Source organism: Pogona vitticeps, chromosome 5, assembly GCF_051106095.1.
Source record: "Pogona vitticeps strain Pit_001003342236 chromosome 5, PviZW2.1, whole genome shotgun sequence".
NCBI classification, from domain to species: Eukaryota; Metazoa; Chordata; class Lepidosauria; order Squamata; family Agamidae; genus Pogona; species Pogona vitticeps.
Window position 1 is genome coordinate 105772003 of NC_135787.1, and position 22890 is coordinate 105794892.

At 42.5% G+C, this 22890-nt stretch overlaps 1 protein-coding gene across 4 annotated transcripts in view; it reads right to left on the minus strand.

The window, feature by feature from the left end:
• PCLO (piccolo presynaptic cytomatrix protein) overlaps nucleotides 1–22890 on the minus strand; it is a 333182-nt gene that overhangs the window by 139980 nt on the left and 170312 nt on the right. For all 4 annotated transcript variants that reach the window (XR_013545629.1, XM_073000807.2, XM_073000806.2 and 1 more), the window contains exons 4-6: nucleotides 20458–21864; nucleotides 12924–18006; nucleotides 10508–12516 (exon numbers count right to left, since the gene is read on the minus strand). Coding sequence is in view for 3 of the 4 variants with exons in the window: in XM_073000807.2 (XP_072856908.2) it covers nucleotides 10508–12516; nucleotides 12924–18006; nucleotides 20458–21864 (8499 nt within the window). In the remaining variant the exon portion in view is untranslated. The remainder of the gene's footprint in view (nucleotides 1–10507; nucleotides 12517–12923; nucleotides 18007–20457; nucleotides 21865–22890) is intronic.

Genomic DNA, 22890 nt, shown 5'->3' on the forward strand with positions numbered 1-22890 from the left:
CAGCCTCAGCTTTGGGTCAGATGTCTAGATGATAGTGAGTGTCGAGTCCACTCCTCTGAGGAACGCCGTGGAGGAAGCAATGGCCCTGGTGAAATGGACCCTTACCGTACATGGCAGAGGCGTGCTGGCCAGCTTATATGCCGGGTGGATTGTGGAAACTACCCAATGAGAAATTGTATGTGAAGTGACGAGGGCACATTTTGATTGACTGTGGAAGGAAACAAATAAGCAATGTGATGAGCGGAAGGTGGTAGAATGGGAGACATAGTACGAGAGGGCTCTCTTAACGTCCAGAGAGTGAAGAGCCCTTTCCAGATTTGATATAGGAGATGGGGAAAAAAAATTGGCAGAACTATTGGCTGGTTTAGGTGAAAACTTGAGGCTGCCTTTGGGATGAAAGAGAGGTCCAGGAAGAGAGTCACCTTATGGGTGAAACTGAAGGGTGGGTTGACCCTAAGGGCCGCAAGTTCACTAGTTTGCCTCGCAGAGGTGACAGCTAGAAGAAACACCATCTCAGAGACAGCAACTTATCCGATACAGTGGCTAGCGGCTTGAAAGGTGGGCCCATGAGCTTGTTGAGCGCAAGTTGCAGGGACCACTGAGGAGTGGGAGGTTTGTATGCAGGACGTAAAGTCTTTAATCTGCGCAAGAACTGCTTGAGAGTGGGATGGCGGAAAAAACTTGCAGCCTCGGAAAAAGGTGGTTGGTGGGTAACTATTGCAGCTACATAAACCTTGAGAGTGGAGTACGAAAGGCCCTGATGGAAAAGAAGAAGGAACTGCAGCACCGCATCCAGTGAGGTAGGAGGAAATGATGTGTAGAGGCAAGTGCGGAGAAAACCTTCCACTTGTAAGTATATGTGAGGGTTGTGGAATGCCAATGCACATGACCAAGAATGTAGGCTACTGTGGGAGCAGCCTCCAGGCTGTGAGGTACAGGGATTCTTGGTCCGGGTGAAGTGTCATGCTGCTGTGTAGGGAGAGCTGGTGAGGCAGCGGCAGAAGCTGAACGTGGTCCACTGAATCCAGGTGCAGGGCCAAGAACCATGTTTGGCACAGCCACCAAGGGGCAATGAAGATGACATTCACCCCCTCCTGGTGCACCTTGATGATGGCCTTCTGCACCAACGGTATGGATGGGAACATGTAAAGGAGTCCTCCTGCCCAAGAGGTCATGAATGTGTCTCCCACCGCTCTTGAACAATAGTGGTCGCATTTTGCATTGGGTGAAGATGTCCAACTGAGGCGTGCCCCATCTCTGACAAAGTGAGAGGAACACATTGCTGTCCATCAACCACTTGTGAGTGCAAACCTGGAGCCTGCTCTGCCAGAGTATTGTCCTCTGAGGCCATGTGTGCTGCCACCGGATAGATGTGGTGGGAGTTAACACCACTCCCATAGCTGAACTGCCAGGTACGGTAGGCGAAGGGAGTGTGTACCCCCTTGTTAGTTGAGATAAAATACAGCTGTGGTATTGTCTGACACCACCTGGATTACCCTGCTGAGAAGAAGATGCTCGGATGCTTGGAAGGCTTTGTAAATGGCCAACAGTTCCAGGTGATTGACCTCTCCACTGATGACCAGAGGCCATGTACAGTCAGGCTTCCTAAGTGAGCCCCCCAGCCTGACAGGTTTGCATCCGTAGTTATCTGTACTTCTGGAGCCAAAGGACCAAAAGATCTTCCTACCAGCAAATTGGGACAGAAGGTCCACCTGGTGAGCTGTGCTGCCAGTTCTGCTGTGACTACCAGAAGCTTGGACAGTGGGTCCAGCAAGGGGTTGTAAAGTGACAAAGCCTGCAATGACCTCATCTTCAGTCTGGCATACTGGACCACCTCCATGGTGGATGCCATTAGGCCTAACAAATGTCGCACCTGCAGTGGTGACACTCTGGCTCCTGGGAGGAATGATGCCACCATCAGCTTGATCTTTGATATCCATTCGTCTGGCCAGAGGAGGCATCCAGAACTGCCCCAATATACGAGACCCTCTGGGTGAACTGCAGAGTAGACTTCTGTGGTTCACCTTGAGCCCCAGAGTAGATAAAAGGGATAGTGTGAACTATATGTCCTTGTCTGACTGGGCATGAGTTGGAGCCACCAGCAACCAATCATCCAGATATGGGAATACTGTAACACCATGCAAATGAAGATACACCACCAGGGCTAAAAACTTTGTGAACACTCATGGGGCTGTGGACAGCCCAAAGGGGAAGGCCTTGAATTCATAAATCACCCACTTGAGAGAGAATCTCAAGTACCACCAATGCTCAGGCCGAATGCTGATATGAAAATAGGCATCCTTCAGGTCTATGACTGCAAACCAGTCTCCTTGTCTTAACATCTGGATGATGCTATCAAGAGAGACCATCCCGAATCTTTGGGGCATGATATAGGAATTCAATGGGGTGGAGGTCCAAGATGGGGCAAAGTCCCCCATCCTTCTTTGGTATAGTGAAGTAGTGGGAAACAGTGCAACAACCGGGTCATGAACCTGAAAAATGGAATCCTTCTGAAAAGGGGGGCTACCTTATCCTCTAGTGGGGGTGAGGAAGTGGTATTCCTGAAGAGCCCCGTAGCCAGTAGAGAATCAAACTCGATAGCATAGCCCCTGGGTATAATAGTAAGAAGCCATGCATCATAAATGATGGATTGCCAGGCAGAAAGAAAGGGAGCCAAACTAACTGAAATATGAGGTGTTGCTGGTGGATCGGTGGAGTTGAAGGCCCTGCTTGGGCCTCTTGTCCATGCGATGTGCCTGTTGGTGAGGCTGCTGCCTGCCAGCCTGCAGCTGGGACAGACCTGATGAAAACCCGGAGGCCTGTTGCCTCTGACATTTATGGATAAGGCCAGTAAGAGAAGGACCGACGCTAGTAATTTCTAGGCCTGTTCTGTTGCAGAATAGTCTTCCAAAGGAGATGGAGGGTGGCTCTCTGCCACTTCAGAATCTGGAGTGGGTAAGTTTGGTGGAGAGTCCTTTTCAATCTCCTTGACCAAGGCATCTGAATTGGATATGAACTCCTCTTTCAGGCCTGGGGGTAGCAGGCAGAAAGGGCATGAGGTCCTAGCCCTGGCCGAGATGCATAAGGATGGAAACCATGATCAGTCGTTAAATCCTCCTCCAGACCTGGTGAGGGTGTAAGAGGAACCGGGTCTGCAGTGGGACGATGCACCAAGGCCGGTACCAAGCAAGACTGAGTCAATGAGGCTGGCACTAAGGGCTTCCCTGCTGGTGGCCTAGGCACCCTTAGTGGCAGGATCTGCCTCAACTCATCCTCTGGACGTTGGTAGGTGCTAGGGTATTGAGGAGGCGACAGCGGTGGAGAATAAACACCATAATAGTGTGACCACTGACAATGCTGATAGTAGAAGTCAGGGTCATAAGGCATCAGGTACCAATGAGGGTCGAACCCATAGTCCTCGGGCTTGAAATAACTCCCATAGCCATCCCAGCGAGCTCTGGGATAATCCTGATGAGGTGAGTATTCCTCCGGCCAGGGCTTTTGGCATTGGTATATCTTAGGCTTGGGTGCCAGTTCCAGGTGTTTGGTTTTTTACCTCCTCTTTCCCGGTGGCTCATCTAACAAGCCAGGTGGATATGGAGATGCCTGCCTTGATACCGAGCCCGGGATGGAACTTGGGCCTGGAGGAAGGAATGTCCTCATATCCCGAAGGCATGCTAGGGCCTATAGATTCCTGTTGGGGCTGAGGCGGTGGTGACGGTGACGTCATGGCCTCAGCCAGCAGCCCTGAGGGCTTTTGAGCCACATTTTTCTTCTTCTTTTTTTTGAAGTCAAAAGCTGCTTCGATACCGATGCCGAGGTGGTCGACCTCAAGCCTGAAGCCGCCGCGTTTGCCACCTTTCTCACCTGTTTAGGCCAGTGGTCGGAGAACAGGGGTAATTTACCCCAAATGGGATAAAAATAAAAATCCTGGGGGTAATGAGGATGTGTGCTGAGGCACTTCCTGGCTGCCCTGCTCTCGTGCGTCACACTCTCCTCTCTCCCCAGCCTGGTGGCTGCAAGGCTGCTAGCCCGATGCTTGTCTCATTTTGCCCACCCTTTTTAGGAGCTGAGGCCGCCTTGGGATGCAAGTGGATGGGAAGCAGACTAAAGACAGAGGCACACCGCAGGCAGGCACTGGCCTCCTCCCTCACCCTCCCACTCAGTGCATCTTCCCTCACCAGGGCCTTTACTGCGCGCGACCCCTCCTCCAATCATTTCCTCCCTTCTCCTTGCCTGCATCGGGTGCGTGGTCCAGCCTGGGCTCCTCAGCCCTTCCAAGCTAGGTGTGTTACTTTTCGAAAAAAGACAGCACGGCTGTTCCCAGCCTGAAGGGGAACCAGTTTGCTGTGCAGCAAAGGTCATCCATTCGACAAACTAACTAACCAAGTGCCTTTGAGCGTGTACTGAGCCACTTCCTCCATTCTTGGATTAAGCACAGTCTTTCCTTTCCTCAGTGACCCATCAGCTATGAGAAACTAAGTTCCCCAAGGTCTAGAGTGCCCTGTGAAGTCTGTTGCAGCAGAAGGGGGAAAAGGGGCTCTCATGACACTTTTAAAGATTAACAATTTTAGATTTGGCAGGAATTTTTGCAGACTGCAGCCCACCTGCTAAGTTTCCTCCAATTACTGTATATGAAGTAAACCAGAAAAAGAAAGCGGTCCCTTACATACACAGAGTGCTTGTGCCCTGATTAAGCACAAGTGGATATCCCAGGTCAAGAAACAAGCAAATTCTAGGCAATTTGCCTGGGTGCCTGTTTTCACAAAATGTGCCATCACAGCTTTTCAGGGTATGCTGATGATAACATTGTAGTTCTCCGAAGTATCCTGACTCTGAACACAGAGACACCATTTGGTTGTCATGATGACCACTAGCCATCCACAGCCCTGCCTTCCCTGAATTTTTCACATCCTTTTTGAAAGCCAAGTAGGCTGGTAACCATCTCCATCTGCATCCTGTGGCAGAGAGGTCCACAGGTTCAATTGTGAATACATTCAATAAGATTTTGAATTCAAATAATGTATGATCTCCTTCCTTTCAAATCAAGGGGGTAATGTCAGCATATATAAAATTTTTTTTTTGGGGGGGAAGGTAAAAAAGTTCCCTGACCCCTGGTTTAGGCGAAGAACATCCAACCAATGAGGTCTCTACAGGATGCACCTGTGGTGGCTCCATAGTCGAATACCAAGCCAGGCAGAGAGATTTCTCCCACAAAAAGGAGTGCAAACTGCTTTAATGCCGGCTTTGTGAAACTCTTACAAACACTGCAAAAGGCATGTTGGTGCTCCCCACCCAGGCAAAACAAGCACTAGGAATGGCCATCTGACAGCAGAATCTTATTCGGGCAAGAGGAGCACCGATTGAAAGGGCCCAAAATGGCCATAAACAACTCAGTAATACAAACGGACAAGGAAATAACACAGTTCTTTGCTTTAGTTAAACTCACAAAACCAAAAGGGACGTTGATCGATCCAAAGTCGTAATACCAGGAGGTCCAAGAAGTATACAGTAGAGGAGAGAAAAATGCAAACGGGGGAGTTCCAAACCAAGATGCTGCAACAGCAGCGCAGAAACGGAACTGACACACTTATAGGTAGCGTGGGGGAGGTCCTGGCACCATGTGCTTGAGCTCTTGAAAATTCCGAGGCTGCTCTGCACAGGCGCAGATTAGATCCATTAGTATGAATTCACAGAGACCATGAAGAAGAAACTGAGTTTTTACTGTGTAGTACACTGATGACCCTGTCACTTGGCAACAGCTCCCCTCCCCCCGTCCCCATACTTGACTAATTTATCACTGGAGAAATGTTGATGCAAATCCCCCAGCTAAGTTAAAAACTAATTCCTAGTTTTATTAGAAAACATCCAATGTAGATGATAACTTATACCAGTGGTCCCCAACCTTGTGCCTCCAGCTTTTCTTGGCCTTCAACTCCCAGAAATCCTGGCCAGCATAGCTGGTGGTGAAGGCTTCTGGGAATTGTAGTCCAAAAACATCTGGAGGCCCAAGGTTGGGGACCACTGACTTATACTATGTCCACTTTGGGTATTTGGCATCTGGCACCTAGCATTAATGGACAAATGTACTATTCATATTAGATACAGAAATACAGGGGAGTGATCAACTGAGTTTCTAAAAACTTAGTTTCCCTTTATACCATATATACATTCCATGTTGAAATATTGAACCCCAACCATCTCTCATGTTGATTTTTTGAAATATGTCCTTTTTTAATGGATCATGATTACCTATGAGATGAACTGCTATAAATGAGTTTTCTGTGGTTTGTTGTTTGTTTTGTATTCTTGCATAATAATAATAATAATAATAACATAATAAAAAACTAATAGCTTAATTGATTCTAATATGTCAATGTTCATCTCTGAAAGTTCGTGGAAGGACAGCTCTTTGGCTGCCTTTTCCCAGGGATCCAGTAATGCCACTCCAAAAGCTTTTCTGGAATCTAAACCACTAACAGATGGAAATATCAGACAAATCATTAATGAAGCAGGTGGAAGAGTTCTGGAGAGGAGAAGCAGAGCTACGCAAAAGTGCAAAATAAAGTACCAATTTTACTTTGTATTATAGGCTAAAAAGGCTTTGATGTGCATTATGCACATAATGATGTGCATTATGGATATATAATGTATGTATCAAAATATATGATATTTGTGAGTTTAATAAAAGGTAATCAATCTCTATGCATTCCACACTGGCATGATCTTCATCACAGAATATCAAAAAGAATTTTAATAGGCTTCTTACATAGACTGCTGTAAGTTTCTGTCTGCAGAACCGCTTTAACTTTATCTCCCTGGAAAGGCAAAGCCAGAATTTCCATTCTCATCTCTCACCCCATTACACAGGCTATACCAGAAAAGAATAATCTTAAAATAGTAATACAGTATGCAATACTGTTAAGAGGCCCTCTTCCAAGTTTAAAAAGCAATTTGGAGTTCTCCGCAGACCATTCAAGGGGGTGAAATTTTTTTGGCTCATTTTCCTGATAAGAACTTACTACAAGTCATAGATTTCTTCACAAATAGGATGTGAAGAATTTGAGATTCCCTCCTCAAAACAAACAAACAAACAAACAAAAACAATGCAATGAAAAAGCAAAAGGGACAAGCCTGGCTTCTTGGAGCAGTGCAGTAGATTCTTAAATATGTATTTAACCTTTAAAATATGGATGTGAATCCCTTTGTATTCAGGCACATTTGTGGTAATGAGACTGAGGCTGCAACCTCTTTAATTTTGATGTGCTGATGGTTTCAAATACTGTACACCAGTGGTTCTCAACCTTTGCTAGCCCAGATGTTCTTGGACTTGCAATTTCCAGAAGGCTTAGGTCTTTACTACTAGCTGGCTGGGGATTCTGTTCCAGGAACATCTGGGTTACCCAAGGTTGGGAACCACTCCTGAAAATGATTTCACCTCTTGTACTTTCAAAGGAATGCCCAATTGGTAGTCTCAAGTAGAGTACATACAGTGAGTTATTGGGACTTACATAGTTTCTTGAGAAATCCTGTTCAATCAGCATATCTACTGAAATCAGAACTAGCAACTGGATTTAACTCAGCAGGGGCTAAAAGTGCTTCATTTTGATTATACTTTTGGCATCTACAAAAATTCACAAAATGGAATTGCATGTTGACCTCAGCTCTAAAATTAGCAAACACTTCTGTACAAGATGACTGCTTAAAAATAATTTTTTTAAAAATGGCTTCATTCTGTGGGGAGGAATCCAAATTGAGTTAAACTGTTAAATATTTGTCATGCCTCCAAATTGGGCTCTCTCCTAACAACTATCGGGGCTAATTAGGAACATTAACAAAAAAAGAAAAAGCTTACTCTGTTTCTGAACTGTGACAGCCCTTGCCAAAGAGATTCTGGCACTTTCCCTGAAGATGTTCCCACAAGATTCAGAATCCCCAGAAGAAAATTTACAGTTACTAAGAATGGAACCTGATCCTAGAGACAGACAGACTCTGTAGTCAGATTTCTTGGTTTAAAGCAAAATGCTATACAGTAGTTAAGAGAATTTCACCCTTCTAATATCCATTAAAATAGCTGACACCATGAGGAGGTAAAATTGCTTTGTCCTTGCTACTGTAAGTGTTTAACACTCGGAGCAGCTGATTAGTAACCATTAAGCACTCAGATGTTAGCACAAATGATGGAGGAGCCTCAAACATTTACATTAATGTTTTACGTTTACTTTTAGGTTTCTTCAGTCTCAGCTGCCTATTTTCTTTGGAAGGATTTATTTCAAACTTACCCCACAAAATCTAGAGAAGCCTTCCCCATGTTGGCCCTCCATCTGTATTGGACTAAGCTCTCAATATCCCATTGCTCTTGACCTTGTTGCTAAGGCCGATGGTGGAATGTTAGGGTGGGTAAAACTGAGCTATAGTACCTGTACTCATTAAATGTTCTACAAATCTAGTGCCAAAAGGCACTTATTTGTTTCAGATAAATGAGCAGCATGTTTTCCATGGACTTGGGGAAGATGATTCTGATCAATTTCACTACAAGATATTATGTAATGGGCAATCCAGAGGCAACCACTCTTGATTATCTCTTGCCTGCTTGCTTTTTGTACAATGTAGGAATGGCATCCCACACAATAACCTGTGATTTTGCAAAGTTTCAAATGACATGTCTAACTGACCAATCATCAAATTAGTTTCTCATGGACAACAAAACAAGTGATGAAAAAAGGAGTCAGCTTCTGAGATTTTCCCTTGTGTGGTGTCACTTTGTGAATGGGTGTGAACAAAAGACGGTATCCTGCAGACGATCTTGACTGCTGCCATTGGTGTCATCAGCATTCAGCATGCCCTTTGCAATGTAAAGCTTGGCCTTCTTTTTCCTGCTGGCAACACGGGGATGATATTGTGCAGCAATACTAGGCTATTTCCTGGCATCCTGAACCCTGGATACAGAAGCACAATATTCCACATTCATAAACGGGAGGCTTTTTTTTTTTTTTAAGAATTGAATTTATATAACTGGCCGAGAAGTGGTTGAATTATGGAGGCAACAATGGTGGCTTGAAGAAAGAGGCTGGAGTTTGCACTTTGGGTAATGGCCTGGCTGGCCCTGATTGCATGGCCTCTTCAAGCTATATACAGAACAACAAATGACACAAGCCACACCATCCCTTTATAAGCTATACTGATGCTATAATCAATTTCATAGTCTCTATAATTTCCCTGCAAAAAGCAAACAAACCAGGAGACTGAACAACAGCACTGGATAATATCCAACAGCACAGTTGTTAAAACTACTGAACTACAGTGCTAACACAAAGTCTTTCCACCATAGTCCTGCAACCTGCAATCCGCGTATAACAAATATTTAACTTGCATGAATTGATACAGTAATTTTTTTTAGTTTGACAATTTCAGGAAGAAGCCTAGTTTTTACAAAATGTGTGATATAATTTTAGCAATTAGAACGATACATTATAATCTTAAAATATAATGATGATTTTTTAAAATATAACTTTTTCTATTTGGGAAGGGGAAAAACCCAGTGGCTTCAAAATGAACCAGAGGGAAGATACGCCAGCCTTTGCTATCATTTAATTCATTGGCTAAAGACAGTGAAATGCTGCAGGAAAAACCTAGTTTCTTACAAAACAAATGGAAAGAATAGCAACTGCACATTTTGCCTCATGTTTTAATTTCTGTAGGAAGGGGATGATATTATAGTAAGGGAGGCACAGACCAGGGTATTGCTGACAAAGGCATTATCTTAATAGCAATGCAAAAATTTAAATCACATTGTTGAAAATTCATATCTCAGTGGATTTCTATTGTCATTTTTTTTAGGCTGCCCAAATCTTGCAACATTTGCAGAAACAGCTATCATGAGATGAGAGCAATCAGCATTCCTCTGAGCTGCCTGCTCTCAGAGGAACAGTGCAGACAGGATCAAGGTCTGGCAAGCAGACTCTCCATAGGAGTGGTCTGAAAGATCCCTCTAAATCTCTTGCTGATCGGCTGGATGTGCATCGCTCTGCGCAGATTACAACAAACTGACATATGTTTAGAGGCAACCTTATTGTGGCATGTACAAAACAAAGAGAAGGCCAAGGAAAAATAATTAATTCCCTAGCAACTACTAGCACTTTGATGAAATTCACACATTCAAAGCTACTATGGACTGAATTTCAAAGAGAAAAACAAATGTAGATCATTTAAATACATATAGAAAATAATAAATCATTTAAAAGCTTGGTTTGTCTGTACTTTGTATTTTCAAATAAGCTCTGCTTAAGCCCATCCCTTCATGCTCTGAAGCAGCACCAGGCTGTCCCTTTTTCTCTGCTCCAAGTGTAATTAAAAAGAAGATCGATGTCCCCCTACCAGGTGTCTAAGTTACCAGAGTTTCATTTCCAGAACTGCCCATTAAACCGGTCAGAGCCATGAATCAAGGATAATGAAAGAATGCTCATGTTCAGAATGTCACCTAGAACAATTAAAACAAGCATCTTACCAAGAAACCATCAGCATACTGGAAATGAGCTCTAGAAGGGTCTTCAGCGGTTGGGCTCAGAGGCTTAGGATCAGACAAAGAACGCTGCATCACCTTGGCAGATTTTGGGCTCAGCTGCGGAATTTTGGTAACATCAGTGTGCAGAATCTTCTGAGGACTAATGTCTTCAGCAACAGGCTTTTCATAAGGTACAAAGGCTGACTCTATAACTGCAGCTGGAGAAACAGGTGAAATGGGAGAATAGAGCACTTTGGGGGATTTGGGAGGGGAAGGGGCTACCTGGAGTGTTGGTTCTGGTCGAAGGTGGGATGAATAACCTATTTCTAATGGTGTTGGACGCTTTTTATCTTTCTGAGGGGAGGTGGCAGTGTGATACGGGGGGCTCTGAACATCTGAATCTGTTTCTGTCTGACATCCCAAACTTCCTCCTTTGTACGTCTTTTCTGGAGCTGAGATGTGTTTTATTATTTCTACCTTTGAATCTAATTGGGCTCTTACTGATGGGGTCCTTATGGTCCCTACAGGCTCTGTTTGTACAGAAATCTCTGCCACTGTTTGCACTGCAATACTGGAAACTTTGGAAAATGGCTTTGTTTTGTCCACCTCAGTGGTGTCTTCGTATTTCCCCACACGAGTCTTCCTTCTTGACCTGTTGGTAGGATCCCATTCATCCTGGTCCTCATCATCTGTTTGAACACTTGTATCAACACCCTTTTTCGCCCTTTGCCTCCTATCTGCATAGCCCATATCAGTACTATCTTCATCATCTGTTTGAACCCCACTCTCCACTATCTTTTTAAGACACTTGGGCTCTTCTTCCACGGCTTCATCAAGTTCCTCATATGGACCACGAAGCTTTGGCATGGAGCTCCTCTTTTTCAGCTGTTTTTCCTCTCTCACATCAACATCTTTAAGAGACATCTCCGAAACAGAACTTAACATGCCAGCCCTAGGAATGTAATGAGTGACACCATCGGATTGAACAGTGTACCAGGCATGGCTTTGTGGGATTTCCATTCCCAAGACAGCTGAAGCAGTGGTGGTGGCTTCATCACCAGTCCAGAACTGGCTGTTGGCAGCAGCATATTGTCCTTCAAGAATGACTTGATCTGTGGTGGTTTGTGGGGAAACTGTTCCAGATGGGTCATAGTTATACTGGTAGATCTGGTTGATTTTTTGCTCTTCCAAATGCTGATGAAGCTGTTGTTGAAGCTGCTGTATTTGTTCAATATGCAGTTGCTGCTGAGCAAGTGTTTCCTGTCTCATCATGAACTGAGCCTGCCTCTCTTCTTCCTGCTGATACAGAAGGTGGTGCTTCATAGAATGAAGTTCCTCAAGCTTTTTCTGAACCATGAACTGCTCTTGTTCTCTGAACCTTTGTATTTCTTGACGTTCCCACTCCAGCTCCTCTGCAAAGCGTTGTTGCTTCAGTTTTTCAAGCTCTAGAAGCTCACGTTCTAAGTCAAGATGCTGATGTTTACCTTCTTCAGGGGCAATAAGGAGTGCAGCTTCATCCTCCATTGCCTCCACAAAAGCCTCAGAGGCTGTAGTGAAAATAGGCATCAAGTTGGTCGGTTCTGTGGTAATAGCTTCTAAAGGGAGAGGCTGCAACCCTGGGTCAATGTCAATGGCAGTAATTGCACCCTCTTTTTCAGAGCTGACCGTTGTCAAGAAATTGTATGATCTTGGGAGTGCCTGGCTCTGCTGCAAGTTGGATAATGAGGGCATTGTGTCAACTGTATGAAGAGCAGGCAAGTCTCTAACGGATGTACTGAAAATAGAACCAGGCTGTGTAGTGATAGCAAAAGTAGATGGGACTGGAGTTGCAACTGATGAATAAACAACCCCATTGGATGATCTCAAAACACTCCCAATGCCGTATGGGGATCCAAGGGATGACACTATTCTTGCTTGGGAATACTGGGGTGCACTTATCCCAATGCCAGAAATCACTTGCCGAGTCTCTGGGTAAGGGCCAGTAATCTTGCTTGAGTAATCCATGATTTCACCTGAAATTACAGGGCAGAGTTATAGTCCAGTCTCCCCAAAGAAAGCCTCTTTTTTGTGGACTATGAAAGCCATTCCATAAAGCTGTGTCGAATGATTGGAAAAGCAGGAGGTGCTGCATGCAAATCTTCATTTTAATAATCTATTTAAGCAGTAAAGGGAGAAGGAAAAAAGTGTTTGCTGAACATGCAGGCACATGCAGGTACCACTTTGTGCAAAATAATATATGTAAAATGATGGAACAACAACAAAATACATCCCAGCAGTTTGCCACTCTGTCCAACAGAAAAATGTAACAAAAAAGGAGATTTTAAAAAAATGAAGGAAATAAAAATAATTCATCCTGAAATGAGATGAGCAACACCATTACTATAGTTCACAGAAAGGTCTGATGCCTTGTCATACTGACCTGTTGTTACTCTGCCAGAGGTTAAGTCTACGGCTACATCAGTTGACCCAACTTGGTACTCAAAAGTATTCTTGCTTTTGTACAAAAAAAGTCCAGCTTCTGATAAATTGGTATCTGACATTGAAGGTTTCATACCTCCAATTCCTCTATAACTGAAGGATCCGGAACGGTCATACTGATAGTGATCATCTCTATAACCAAAACGATCCTCAGGTAATGTTGTTGCAGGTGCTTGAGCTGTGCAGCTCCTGCCAAAGGGTAACTTGTAAATCACATCACAACAAACTGCCCTTCTCCCTGCAGTTAGATCTACAGGTTTTTCATCATCTTCTATTACAGTGGTAACAACTCCTGAACTAGTTTCATCCATTGTCACCACAGTTCTGTGGGACTTCGTCGTGCTGAGATCAACAACACCACTTTCCATTGGTTCATGAGAAGTGGAAACATCAGTCCAACCATTGGTTACACTCACAGGAGGTGTAGTAATGGGCTTTGTTGTAGCCCATGTCATGGCATGAGCTGCAGTACCAAGAGACAGATTTATTGGCACTTCATCTCTCCCCGCAGAGAGTGCCTGGCTACCAGTTACTCTAGATCCAGGCTCAAAATGTTTTGAGGTTGTTAGCTGGAGTGGAGTTGTCATTGCATGCCCTAGATCCACAAGACTTTCCGTACTTGTACTATAACTTACGGTTGCTGTGCAACTTGCAATTGTAATAGTTTCAGTGATAGGAGCTAAATTGAGATCGGCTGTTGATGCAGTGCTAAGATTTATAATAGCTGGTTGAACGGTGCTTACTGGTCGCCCTGAGGTGTCACTTGCCATAGTCTGCCTTTTCACATCTGTGGGCACAGCAGATAGGTCCATACAACTGTCTGTCTTTTGAATATCCATTTTAGTCAAGGTGCGAAGATCAATAACATCTCCAAACACATGGAATCTTCCATTCTCTCGGTACCTGGGTTGTTCTATTATGTGAGCTGGCTCTGGGGGTATAGTTATGGAAACACTACCTAAACCAGCATTTTTGACCAAAGATACTGTAGTTCTAGCAACCTCTGCTGTTATTAACTCTGTTGCAGAACTAGGGACAATCTCAAAAATTGAACGTGCTGCGATAGGAATAGAAGAAATTGTCTGCAAAGCACTTGCAATAGACTTACTTTGTTCAGTTGTACCCTGCATTTGCATTTGCAGAGCACTCATATGTGGAGTGAATAATGGTTGCACAGTCTGTGGAGCCTGTTCCTTGTGAGGTGATTCTGAAGGCCAACGGGTAATTGCCTGGCTGGTAATAGACTCTGTTGGAGTTCCAGGCTCAGAGGGTAAAGTGATTACAACATAGGTTTCCTGAGAGGGTTTTGACAATCTTGGGGAAGATTTATTTGAATGTGGAGACAAGGGGGATGTAGGGGATGTCAGCTTGAACTCAGCAGGGGAAGCCAAGTTCAAAGTCATACCACTGGTTAAAGACAAACCCGATGGTTTTGTCTGTATTTCTGTTGGTTTATGGGCAGTTGTTGGTAATGGAGGGATGGTAGGTTTGGGAGCAATAGGAGGCTTTATTATTTCAGCAGGTCTGTGCGTAAACACAAGACCAGCTGGAATTGTAGCTGGTTTGGGGGGGACAGGTGGAGGTGCTGATGTATATATTTTTGTGGCAGGCAGTCCACTAGCTTTTACAGCAGATGTTGTATCTATGGTTTTGACACTACTGACAGATGGTACCAGGGTGGGAGCTGTTGTCATTGGGTCCATGGTTGATGCCTTCTTTTTAGGATAGATAGCTGGCTTAGGCAGAATAGGGGGTGGTGGAGGTGGTGGAGGTGGTGGAGGTGGTGGTGGTATGGATGGTTGAGCAGGAAGTGATGGTAGAAATGGCTGAGTGTGAGGTGGTGGGGGAGATGGCTGAGCAGAAGAGTCCAAAGAAGAACTTCTGAAAAATGAGTATGTTTTGGATGTAACTGTGGGAACTGAAGAAGCTACAGATGGCAACACAGACACAGTAGAAGTAACATAGGATAATACTGGTGCTATCTCTGAAACTGGAGTCGTATGTGTAAATTTCTGGTCAGATATAACATCTGTTAGATCTTTTCTTGTTATGCTAATAGGAACTCTTGCCTGTTCATTTTCATAAACTTCCTTCACAACATCAATCTTTGCCGTATCTTTTCTAGGTTTGTCATCTTCTGGTGGGAAAGATTCCAAGGCAGCAGAAACAGAAGCAAAGGGTTTGGTCCCTGTTTCCATAAATTTTGATACAGAAGAGTCTATTTTAGGAAGTGAAATTACAACCTGATTCATATGAGTTATATCTTCACCTACGAGTGCTTCCTTTGGGAGTAACACAATGGATTCAGCGTCCTCTTTTGTGGAACTTATCGGAACCTGAGCCATTGAACTGGTCCCTTCTGAGTCTGATAACTTGCTCATAACATCCACTGTTTCTGTATAACCTGACGTCACGCTATCTGGTCCAGCCACAGGCGAAGAACTACCAGTGGTATAAACTGAAGACGTAGATGAAGTAAGAGAAGATGTATCTGATGGTAAAATGGATGTGGCACTTTCTGAGGCCTCTGAATACGTTAACATGGATGTTTCATGGGCAATTATTTCTTCGATTTCCCGTGCATAATCTGTGAGATATTCATCCTCTATTTCTTCAGTGGTAAAGTGCTGAGTAATTTTAACATCTGGAATGGGAAGGACTGCAGGACTCACTGAAGGAACATCTGAAACTACTGAAGATGTCCTTGTCCTTGTAGCTGACGCAGAAAAAGATTCAGGAGATGGCTGGGTCGGGCTACAGCCTGGGGTTAACTGCATTCTTTTTCGTTTCATAAGTTCCTCATATGCAGCATCAGCATCTAAAAGTCGCTTTTCTTCACTTGAAGGTGGTGCCACATTGTCCAGCACTATTATCTCATGACTTTCTGGCATGATATAAGAGCTAGACACAATGTCCTCTTGAGGCATAACCGAATGCAAAGGCTCTGGCCTGTAATAATCGACACTGGCAGATTTTGGCATAGGCTCGCCATATATATGATCTGGACTCTTGGTTCTTTTGTCTTTCTGTTCACTAAATGCATCACACTCTTCTTGTTTTGTCGCGAGGCTAGCTTCCATTGTTCCGCTGTAAGGATCTTCTACTAAAGATTCATAAATGTAGTCCTCTATTAGCATGCCACCATACAATGGCTCTTTTTCAAATCCTTCATCTTTTTCATTTGCATCTGGAAATGGCTTGGCTTTCTGGGAAGTCTGCAGGATTTCTTCATATACTTCTTCAGCACTTTTTAAACTCCTCTGACCACTCTCTTCCCTGACAAATCCAATAGGCTGCTCTTCTGTAGGGGAATATAAAGAAACAGCTGTAGGCAATTTATAAACTTTCTGCACTTCAATTATTTTTTCAGGACTGATTTCAAAAGCTTCAGGGTCTGATTCAATACTTGGGGAATATTCAGAACAGGAAGACCGATGCAGTTCCTCCATTTCTGCCGCCTGACGCAACTCTTCTGTTGGGGAAGCATCCTCAATGGGAGAAAGATTACTTGGTGGTGTCTTTGGCCGTTCTCTCCTCCTCTGGGCTCTCAGCTCATCTTTGTCTTTCTTAGATTTTTTGCTAGAGCTTTTCCGTTGCTGCTGTTGCTGTTGCTGTTGCTGCTGCTGCTGCTGCTGTTGTTGTTGCTGCTGCTCCAGTTCACGCTGTTTCTCTTGCTCTTTCAGCAGCTCTTCCTCCTCCCTCAGTTCCTCTTCTTCAGAAGAATCCTCTATCGTTGGAAGAAGAGGACCATGTGTCCGGTGTCTGGCTTTACGTTGCTGCTTAGTTTCTCCTCCTATTTTTTTATGACTGGGACTACTGTCACTGTCTTCATCCAAGGACGATACAGACGTAGGAGATGTACCTGGAGTGAAACTGGAGGCGTGCAGACTAGAAGATCCTTCTCCCCTTGATCTATCCTCAGGTGAATCTGTAAGGCTCTCCATCTCTAGCTCCGGTTCTTCATCAAAATACAGACTGCTCTTTGTTTGTTCAGTTTCCTCAGAATATTTATTGGCTATTGTACTGTTCAGTTCTATTGTTTTGAAACGACGAAGACCTCCACCTCCAGTTACACTAATTTCCTCACTGTCTTGACTTTTTGTTTCCCTATATTTTGGTTCTGGGCTTTCATCAAAGGCCTCATCATCATCATCATGCCAGGAATGGCGCCTGCTAGTTTCTTCTTCATAACCTGTGCTGCTTTTGCGTGTCATCCTCTTATGCTTTCCAGAGATTCCTTTTCTAGTCTTCATTTCATCTTTCTTTTGACTTTCATTGGCACTGATCTCCTTCAGCTGGTTTCTGATGAATTCATCATCTTCAGACCCTGATGCATCTTCATCAGCACTCATCTCCATGATCTGTTTTCGAATAAAGTCTTCATCCTCACCTGAGCCTGGACTGTCCTCTGGTTTATACTCATCACTGCTTGAAGAACCAACACTAGTTCGTCTTTTCCTCCGTGGAACTGGTGAATTCTCACTCTCACTGCTATCTTCCACAGAGTCATAGCGTTGCCTTCGGGCTGATGCATCTTCTGCTAATTTTGCTTTTTCTTTCCGGGACACTTCCTCTTGCTTACTGCCTTCTTCAACAGCTGCTCCATCTTTTCCTTGAATATTTGATTTTGCCAGATCTTCCTCATCAGAACTATAGGACTCTGGTGTTACAGGTAGGGGTTTTGTTTTATGTGAGTCTTTTAGCTGTTCATTATAAACAATACAAATATCTTTGGACTTTTCAGACTTTTCTTCAAGAAGGGCACTTCCTTGAGCTTCCAAAATTGACAACACAGTGCTTTCTAACTTAGCAAGATCAGATGGACTCGTTGGACTGCCTTCCTGTAAAACACTTTCTTCTTTGCATGATTCTTTAAGCATATCCTTTTCATCATATTGGATAAGACTGGGTATTTCACCAAGTGAACTAGAAATCCCATCAGATGAATATCCCGTGTCACTGAGACCTTGTGGACTTTTTTGTTGCTGTGAGCTTGATGTGTCTGACTTGTCATCTTCTTTCTCCTAAAACATATATGCACACACATATTAAAACTCATCATTTGAAAGTAATTAAGTTAACTACTAGTAATGCCACCCTGAGAATAATACTTATATCTGCAGTGGCTATGATAAAACATAAACTGACAGAAAAATGTACTGATTTCATTAGCTATTAATGTAATCTACATCCCACGTTCTTCCTTACAAGATGCAAGACATATCTCAACATAAATGTAAGAAAACCTCTTCCTTTGGGATTTCTCCCTTAATTAGATCCAAATGAATATGCCTGATGCACATTTGGATGTGAATGGCCCAAATCCTGTTGCACAAAGCTCATAACCTTATCATCAGTGGCAGATTGCTACTGATTAAACACATTTCCATCTGATTTCAGAGTGTATATGGCTTGGATGCAATGAGATGAAGTGGTATATACCCCCAAATAGAAAATGGCAATCCTTAATCAGCATTTACATTATTCCTGTTGTACGGGCAGAACCAGTCCAGCAGGGATTTTGGCCAACATCTACTGAAGCATTAAAATTCCATCAAATCAGCAAGGTGTGATGCAAACTTATCTCAAAATGAAAAAAAAAAAGAAAAGAAACATAAAAGCAGATAAGGATATGTACTCTGCTATGGCATGTGGGCAATAAAAATAAATGATGATGATATGTACTGTAAATAATAATAATGATTCCAGCTGGATGTAATATGTATAGAGGATTCATTCACTTCTTTAAGAGGCACTCAGGAATTGTGCAGCTTACCCAAGGCTACATAGCCTGACTCTTCTCCTGGGAAGCACATTGGGAGGCTGAACTTCAGACATCTGGTTCTACAACCAGATGCTCAACTCATTGAGCTATGTACTGAATCCCTGCCTATTCTTCTCCCATAATTGAGAAGGAAAAGTAGGTGGAATGGATACCTTTATTGGCATAATAAATACATACAAACATACAAAGAAGGAAAAGTAAATAAAACTATATTTTTATAACGTTCTATGTACTAAGTAGAATATTTCATATTTTCCTTTAAGAATACAGCAAACCTGATGGGTGCAGAAGAGATCTTCATTGTATGAGAATGGTTTGGTAGCAAAGTAAAATTAGCATCACACTAATTCCACACTGCACATTTCAGGTATTGAAACTGAAGTGAACTGCAGTGGCCAAAATCTTATTGGTATTTGCATAAGGTCTGTGTAACTTGCTGCAGCTAATTGTGGCTAATTGATAAGGAACTGGGAAGTGTCACATGCTTGATTCTGTAACTGAAATAAGCCCTGGTACCACAACAAATTATGTGACCTTACATAAATGCCAGTAGGAATCCAGTCAGTATTTGCTTACTGAACTTCTCTTGCCACATGAAGCCACCCAAAACATTGCTGGGTGATTTATAGAAAATTCCAAGTTAAGTTGAGGGAAACTATATAAATTTTTACCGCTCTGCTATGAGCAGTGGCTTGTAAAGCTGGCAATGCATGCCTCTCTCCCAAATCTTGGAGGATATCCCTCTCTAAATGCTGAGTATATATTTCAATATTCTCAGGATTTACAGCAGGTACACAGTAGTTCTCTATATCAGGAACAATCTGAGACATTCTGCTGACACATCATTAATTCCATTAGACCAGATGGGCAGGGTATAAATCAAATAAATAAATAAATAAAAAATAAATAAATAAAACTTGAATTGGCAGTTGAATGTTCAGTGCTCTCTCTGGAAAAGATATGCTGCAGTACAGTAGGAGCAGCTGCACCAGGCAGGGATCATGAGTGTAAAGTAATGCATATGTGGACATAATGTCTGCTGGGCAGCAGGACCTGACCTGAATTCCTCTGTGTAGAAACCTACTTATTGTTTTGCTTCCTGCCTTTGGATGAGTTAAAATTACACTCTCAGTATCTGATAGGTGGCTTTTATGAAAAATTATCAGCTAATAATACTATGGAAAACAGACATGTATGCCTCCAAACCACAGCTTATTATTACTCTCTAATGCCAGAGAGTACTCAAAATCAAACCCTTTTTCACTAGCAGCAGTTTATGAAGCTCTTCTGAGCTAAACAAAAAGGCTGGACATTTTAGAACATTTTAGTCAATGGTGAGTTCCACATACTTTAGAGGTGTTTAGGAGGGCAACACATTGCCTTGTTTTCCCATTGCCTGAATGCTTTAGCCGAATGCTTGCAGGAACAAAAGTTCTGGAGAAAGGCTGATCTGAATCAAGAGTACACGTTCATGCAAACATGGCAGAATGCATTCAAGATTAAAGCACTTCTAACTAGCTCTCCATTTATCTCCATTAGAAAATTAAGCATAGGGTTAAGTTTTTTCCCATTGAAATAAATGGAAAGGAAAATAAATAAACTTGCCTGTATTATGCTCATAGTTTCTAGGATCTCTTCCTACCTTATTTAGTGGAAAAAGTAGAGAAGATGAGGAAAATAAACCACTCACTGCTTTTTCTCTCAGCATTTCCACATGGTCAGGCTTTGGTAGTGGAACTGGGGGAGCTGAGATTTCTTCCTTCTGTGATTTTTCACCTTTGGGAATGGTTTCTGGAATGCTCATCACTACATCTTTCTCTTTAATCTCATCCTGCTTCTTTCTTTCTGGGAGCACTTTGGTTTCTTGTGGTTCTTCAGTAAATTTTTCTTCAGCTGATTTGTGTTTGGTCTCAGAGACATGGACTAACTCCTGTGAAACAGAAAACTTGCCATCACCCTCTAGAATTCTTCCAGATTGCATCCGATCACTACTTGCCTTGGAAGAAACTGAAACCATAGATTCCTTTACTAATTTTATGTCCTGAATATTACTATCCTGCTTTGGCAGCTGATCAGCTGAGGCAGTCTTCACTATTTTTGCCTGAAAGAATTTTGAGCCTTCTTTCTTAATTTGATCAGCAGATGGTATTTTTGCCAGTTTTGCTTGGTGAAATTTTGAGTCAATTCTCTTGATTTCACCATCAGAAGGTATTTTTGACAATTTTTCTTCCGGATGTTTTAGATCACCCTTTTGGGTTTCCTCTACAATCTTATCAGCAGATGGTGCTTTTGCCAATTTTACCTGCTTTATCTTTGGATCCTCCTTTCGAATCTGATCAGCAGATGGTGTTTTTGCCAATTTTACCTGCTGGATCTTTGGATCCTCCTTTTGAATCTGATCAGCAGATGGTGTTTTTACCATCTTCATTCTCTGGATCTTTAGATCTTCCTTCCGAATCTGATCAGCAGATGGTATCCTATCCAGTGTCACCTGCTGTTGCTTGGGAGTATCCTCTTGAATTTGTTCAGCTGAGAGCACCTTGGTCAATTTTAGGTCTTCTTTATGCATGCCATCAGGTATTGTTACTTTTGGTTCTTCCTTTTGAATATCTTCTGAGATCTTACCAGCAGATGGTACTGTGGTCTGTTTTGACACTTCTTTTGAAATTTGTTCTGCTGATGGTGACTTCACCAATTTTTCCTTTTGGAGTTGTGGATCTTCTCTTGAAATACCTTGCGAGATTTTATCAGCTGATGCTGCTTTAGACAATTTTTCTTGTTGAGCCTTTGAATCTTCCTTTTGAATACTCTCCCGAATGTTATCAACAGATGTTGCCTTGACTGATTTGGCCTGATGTAACTTTAAATCTTCTTTGTGAGGTTCTGGGCCTCTTTTTGCTTTTTCCAGTGCCTGAGGAGGTCTTGCTGAAGCCTTTTGCTGAGGAGATGACTCAGAAGGTTTAGCCTGGCTTTGAGGAGCAGCTGGTGGTTTGGGTGATGATTTTGGAAGTCCTGGAGGTCCCATTTTGTCCATATCGCCAAGTTGTCCAGATAGTGCTCTTTGTGTCTGGCAATTTAAGCATAGCCATTCTTGTACCTACAATATATTTAAAAAGGCATTATATTAATGAAGTAGACTTATTACTATATCAGAACTTATACTTATGGCTGTAAAAGGCATCTTGACTTTCCAAAATGTTGCAGTTTGCTCAGAATAAATATATATAAATCTTGTGTGTACATTTGGAAGATTGTCTACGATATCAGTTTTACTAATGTAAAATAGGAGTATGTGCTGATTAAATAGCTGTAGCTTATTAACTATCTGGATTGAAACAGAGTTATGTATAAATTACAGTTATACTTGGACATCACCAAAACTTCAGTTTCAGGTTTATTGATACTAATGCATAACAGTTTATTATATAATAAAAAGCCACCGCTTATAACTGGGACAGATAATTAGTTTCTTTTTTCATTATTACCTGTTTAGTTTCTTTTTTCATTATTACCTGTAGTAACACTGTAAAATAACAATATTTTCAAAAACTAAATGAACATGCTACTCAATCTCTATTCTACTGATTACAATTTTCTCCCACTGGTTAAACAAAAACTTTACTAGATTTTTCTAGCAGTGAATTGATCTACTGCTTAAAGTTTGCAGTGTGTTATAAAAATCTAATTCACCCATAATGCTTTTAACCAACAATAATATCTATTTATCAAATTTATATATCATTTGGAAACATAGGACTTAAAAGTTGATAATGAAAGACAACTCTTTCCAGAAGCACCAAAAAAAGGCAAAGAATTTAAGCTTTTGTGTGTGAAGAAAGTTAGAAAAAAGTCATAAAAATAATTACAAAAACACAGAAATGCATCACTTACTAAAGTATGTGCACTCAATGGTGCCATTTCTTAGAATATCCACACTTCTACAAAAGACACAGCTCCATGCTGTGGCATCTCAGGAGCACTTTACTGCCTGTCAGGTGAGTGTTACATACAATAAAACGTATAATGAAAGCAAACAAAAAGAAAAACTAACACCTATGGCACCTTTGCATCCCAACATTTATTTTAAGAATAAAATAAATCTATTATTCTTAGAAGTGCCACA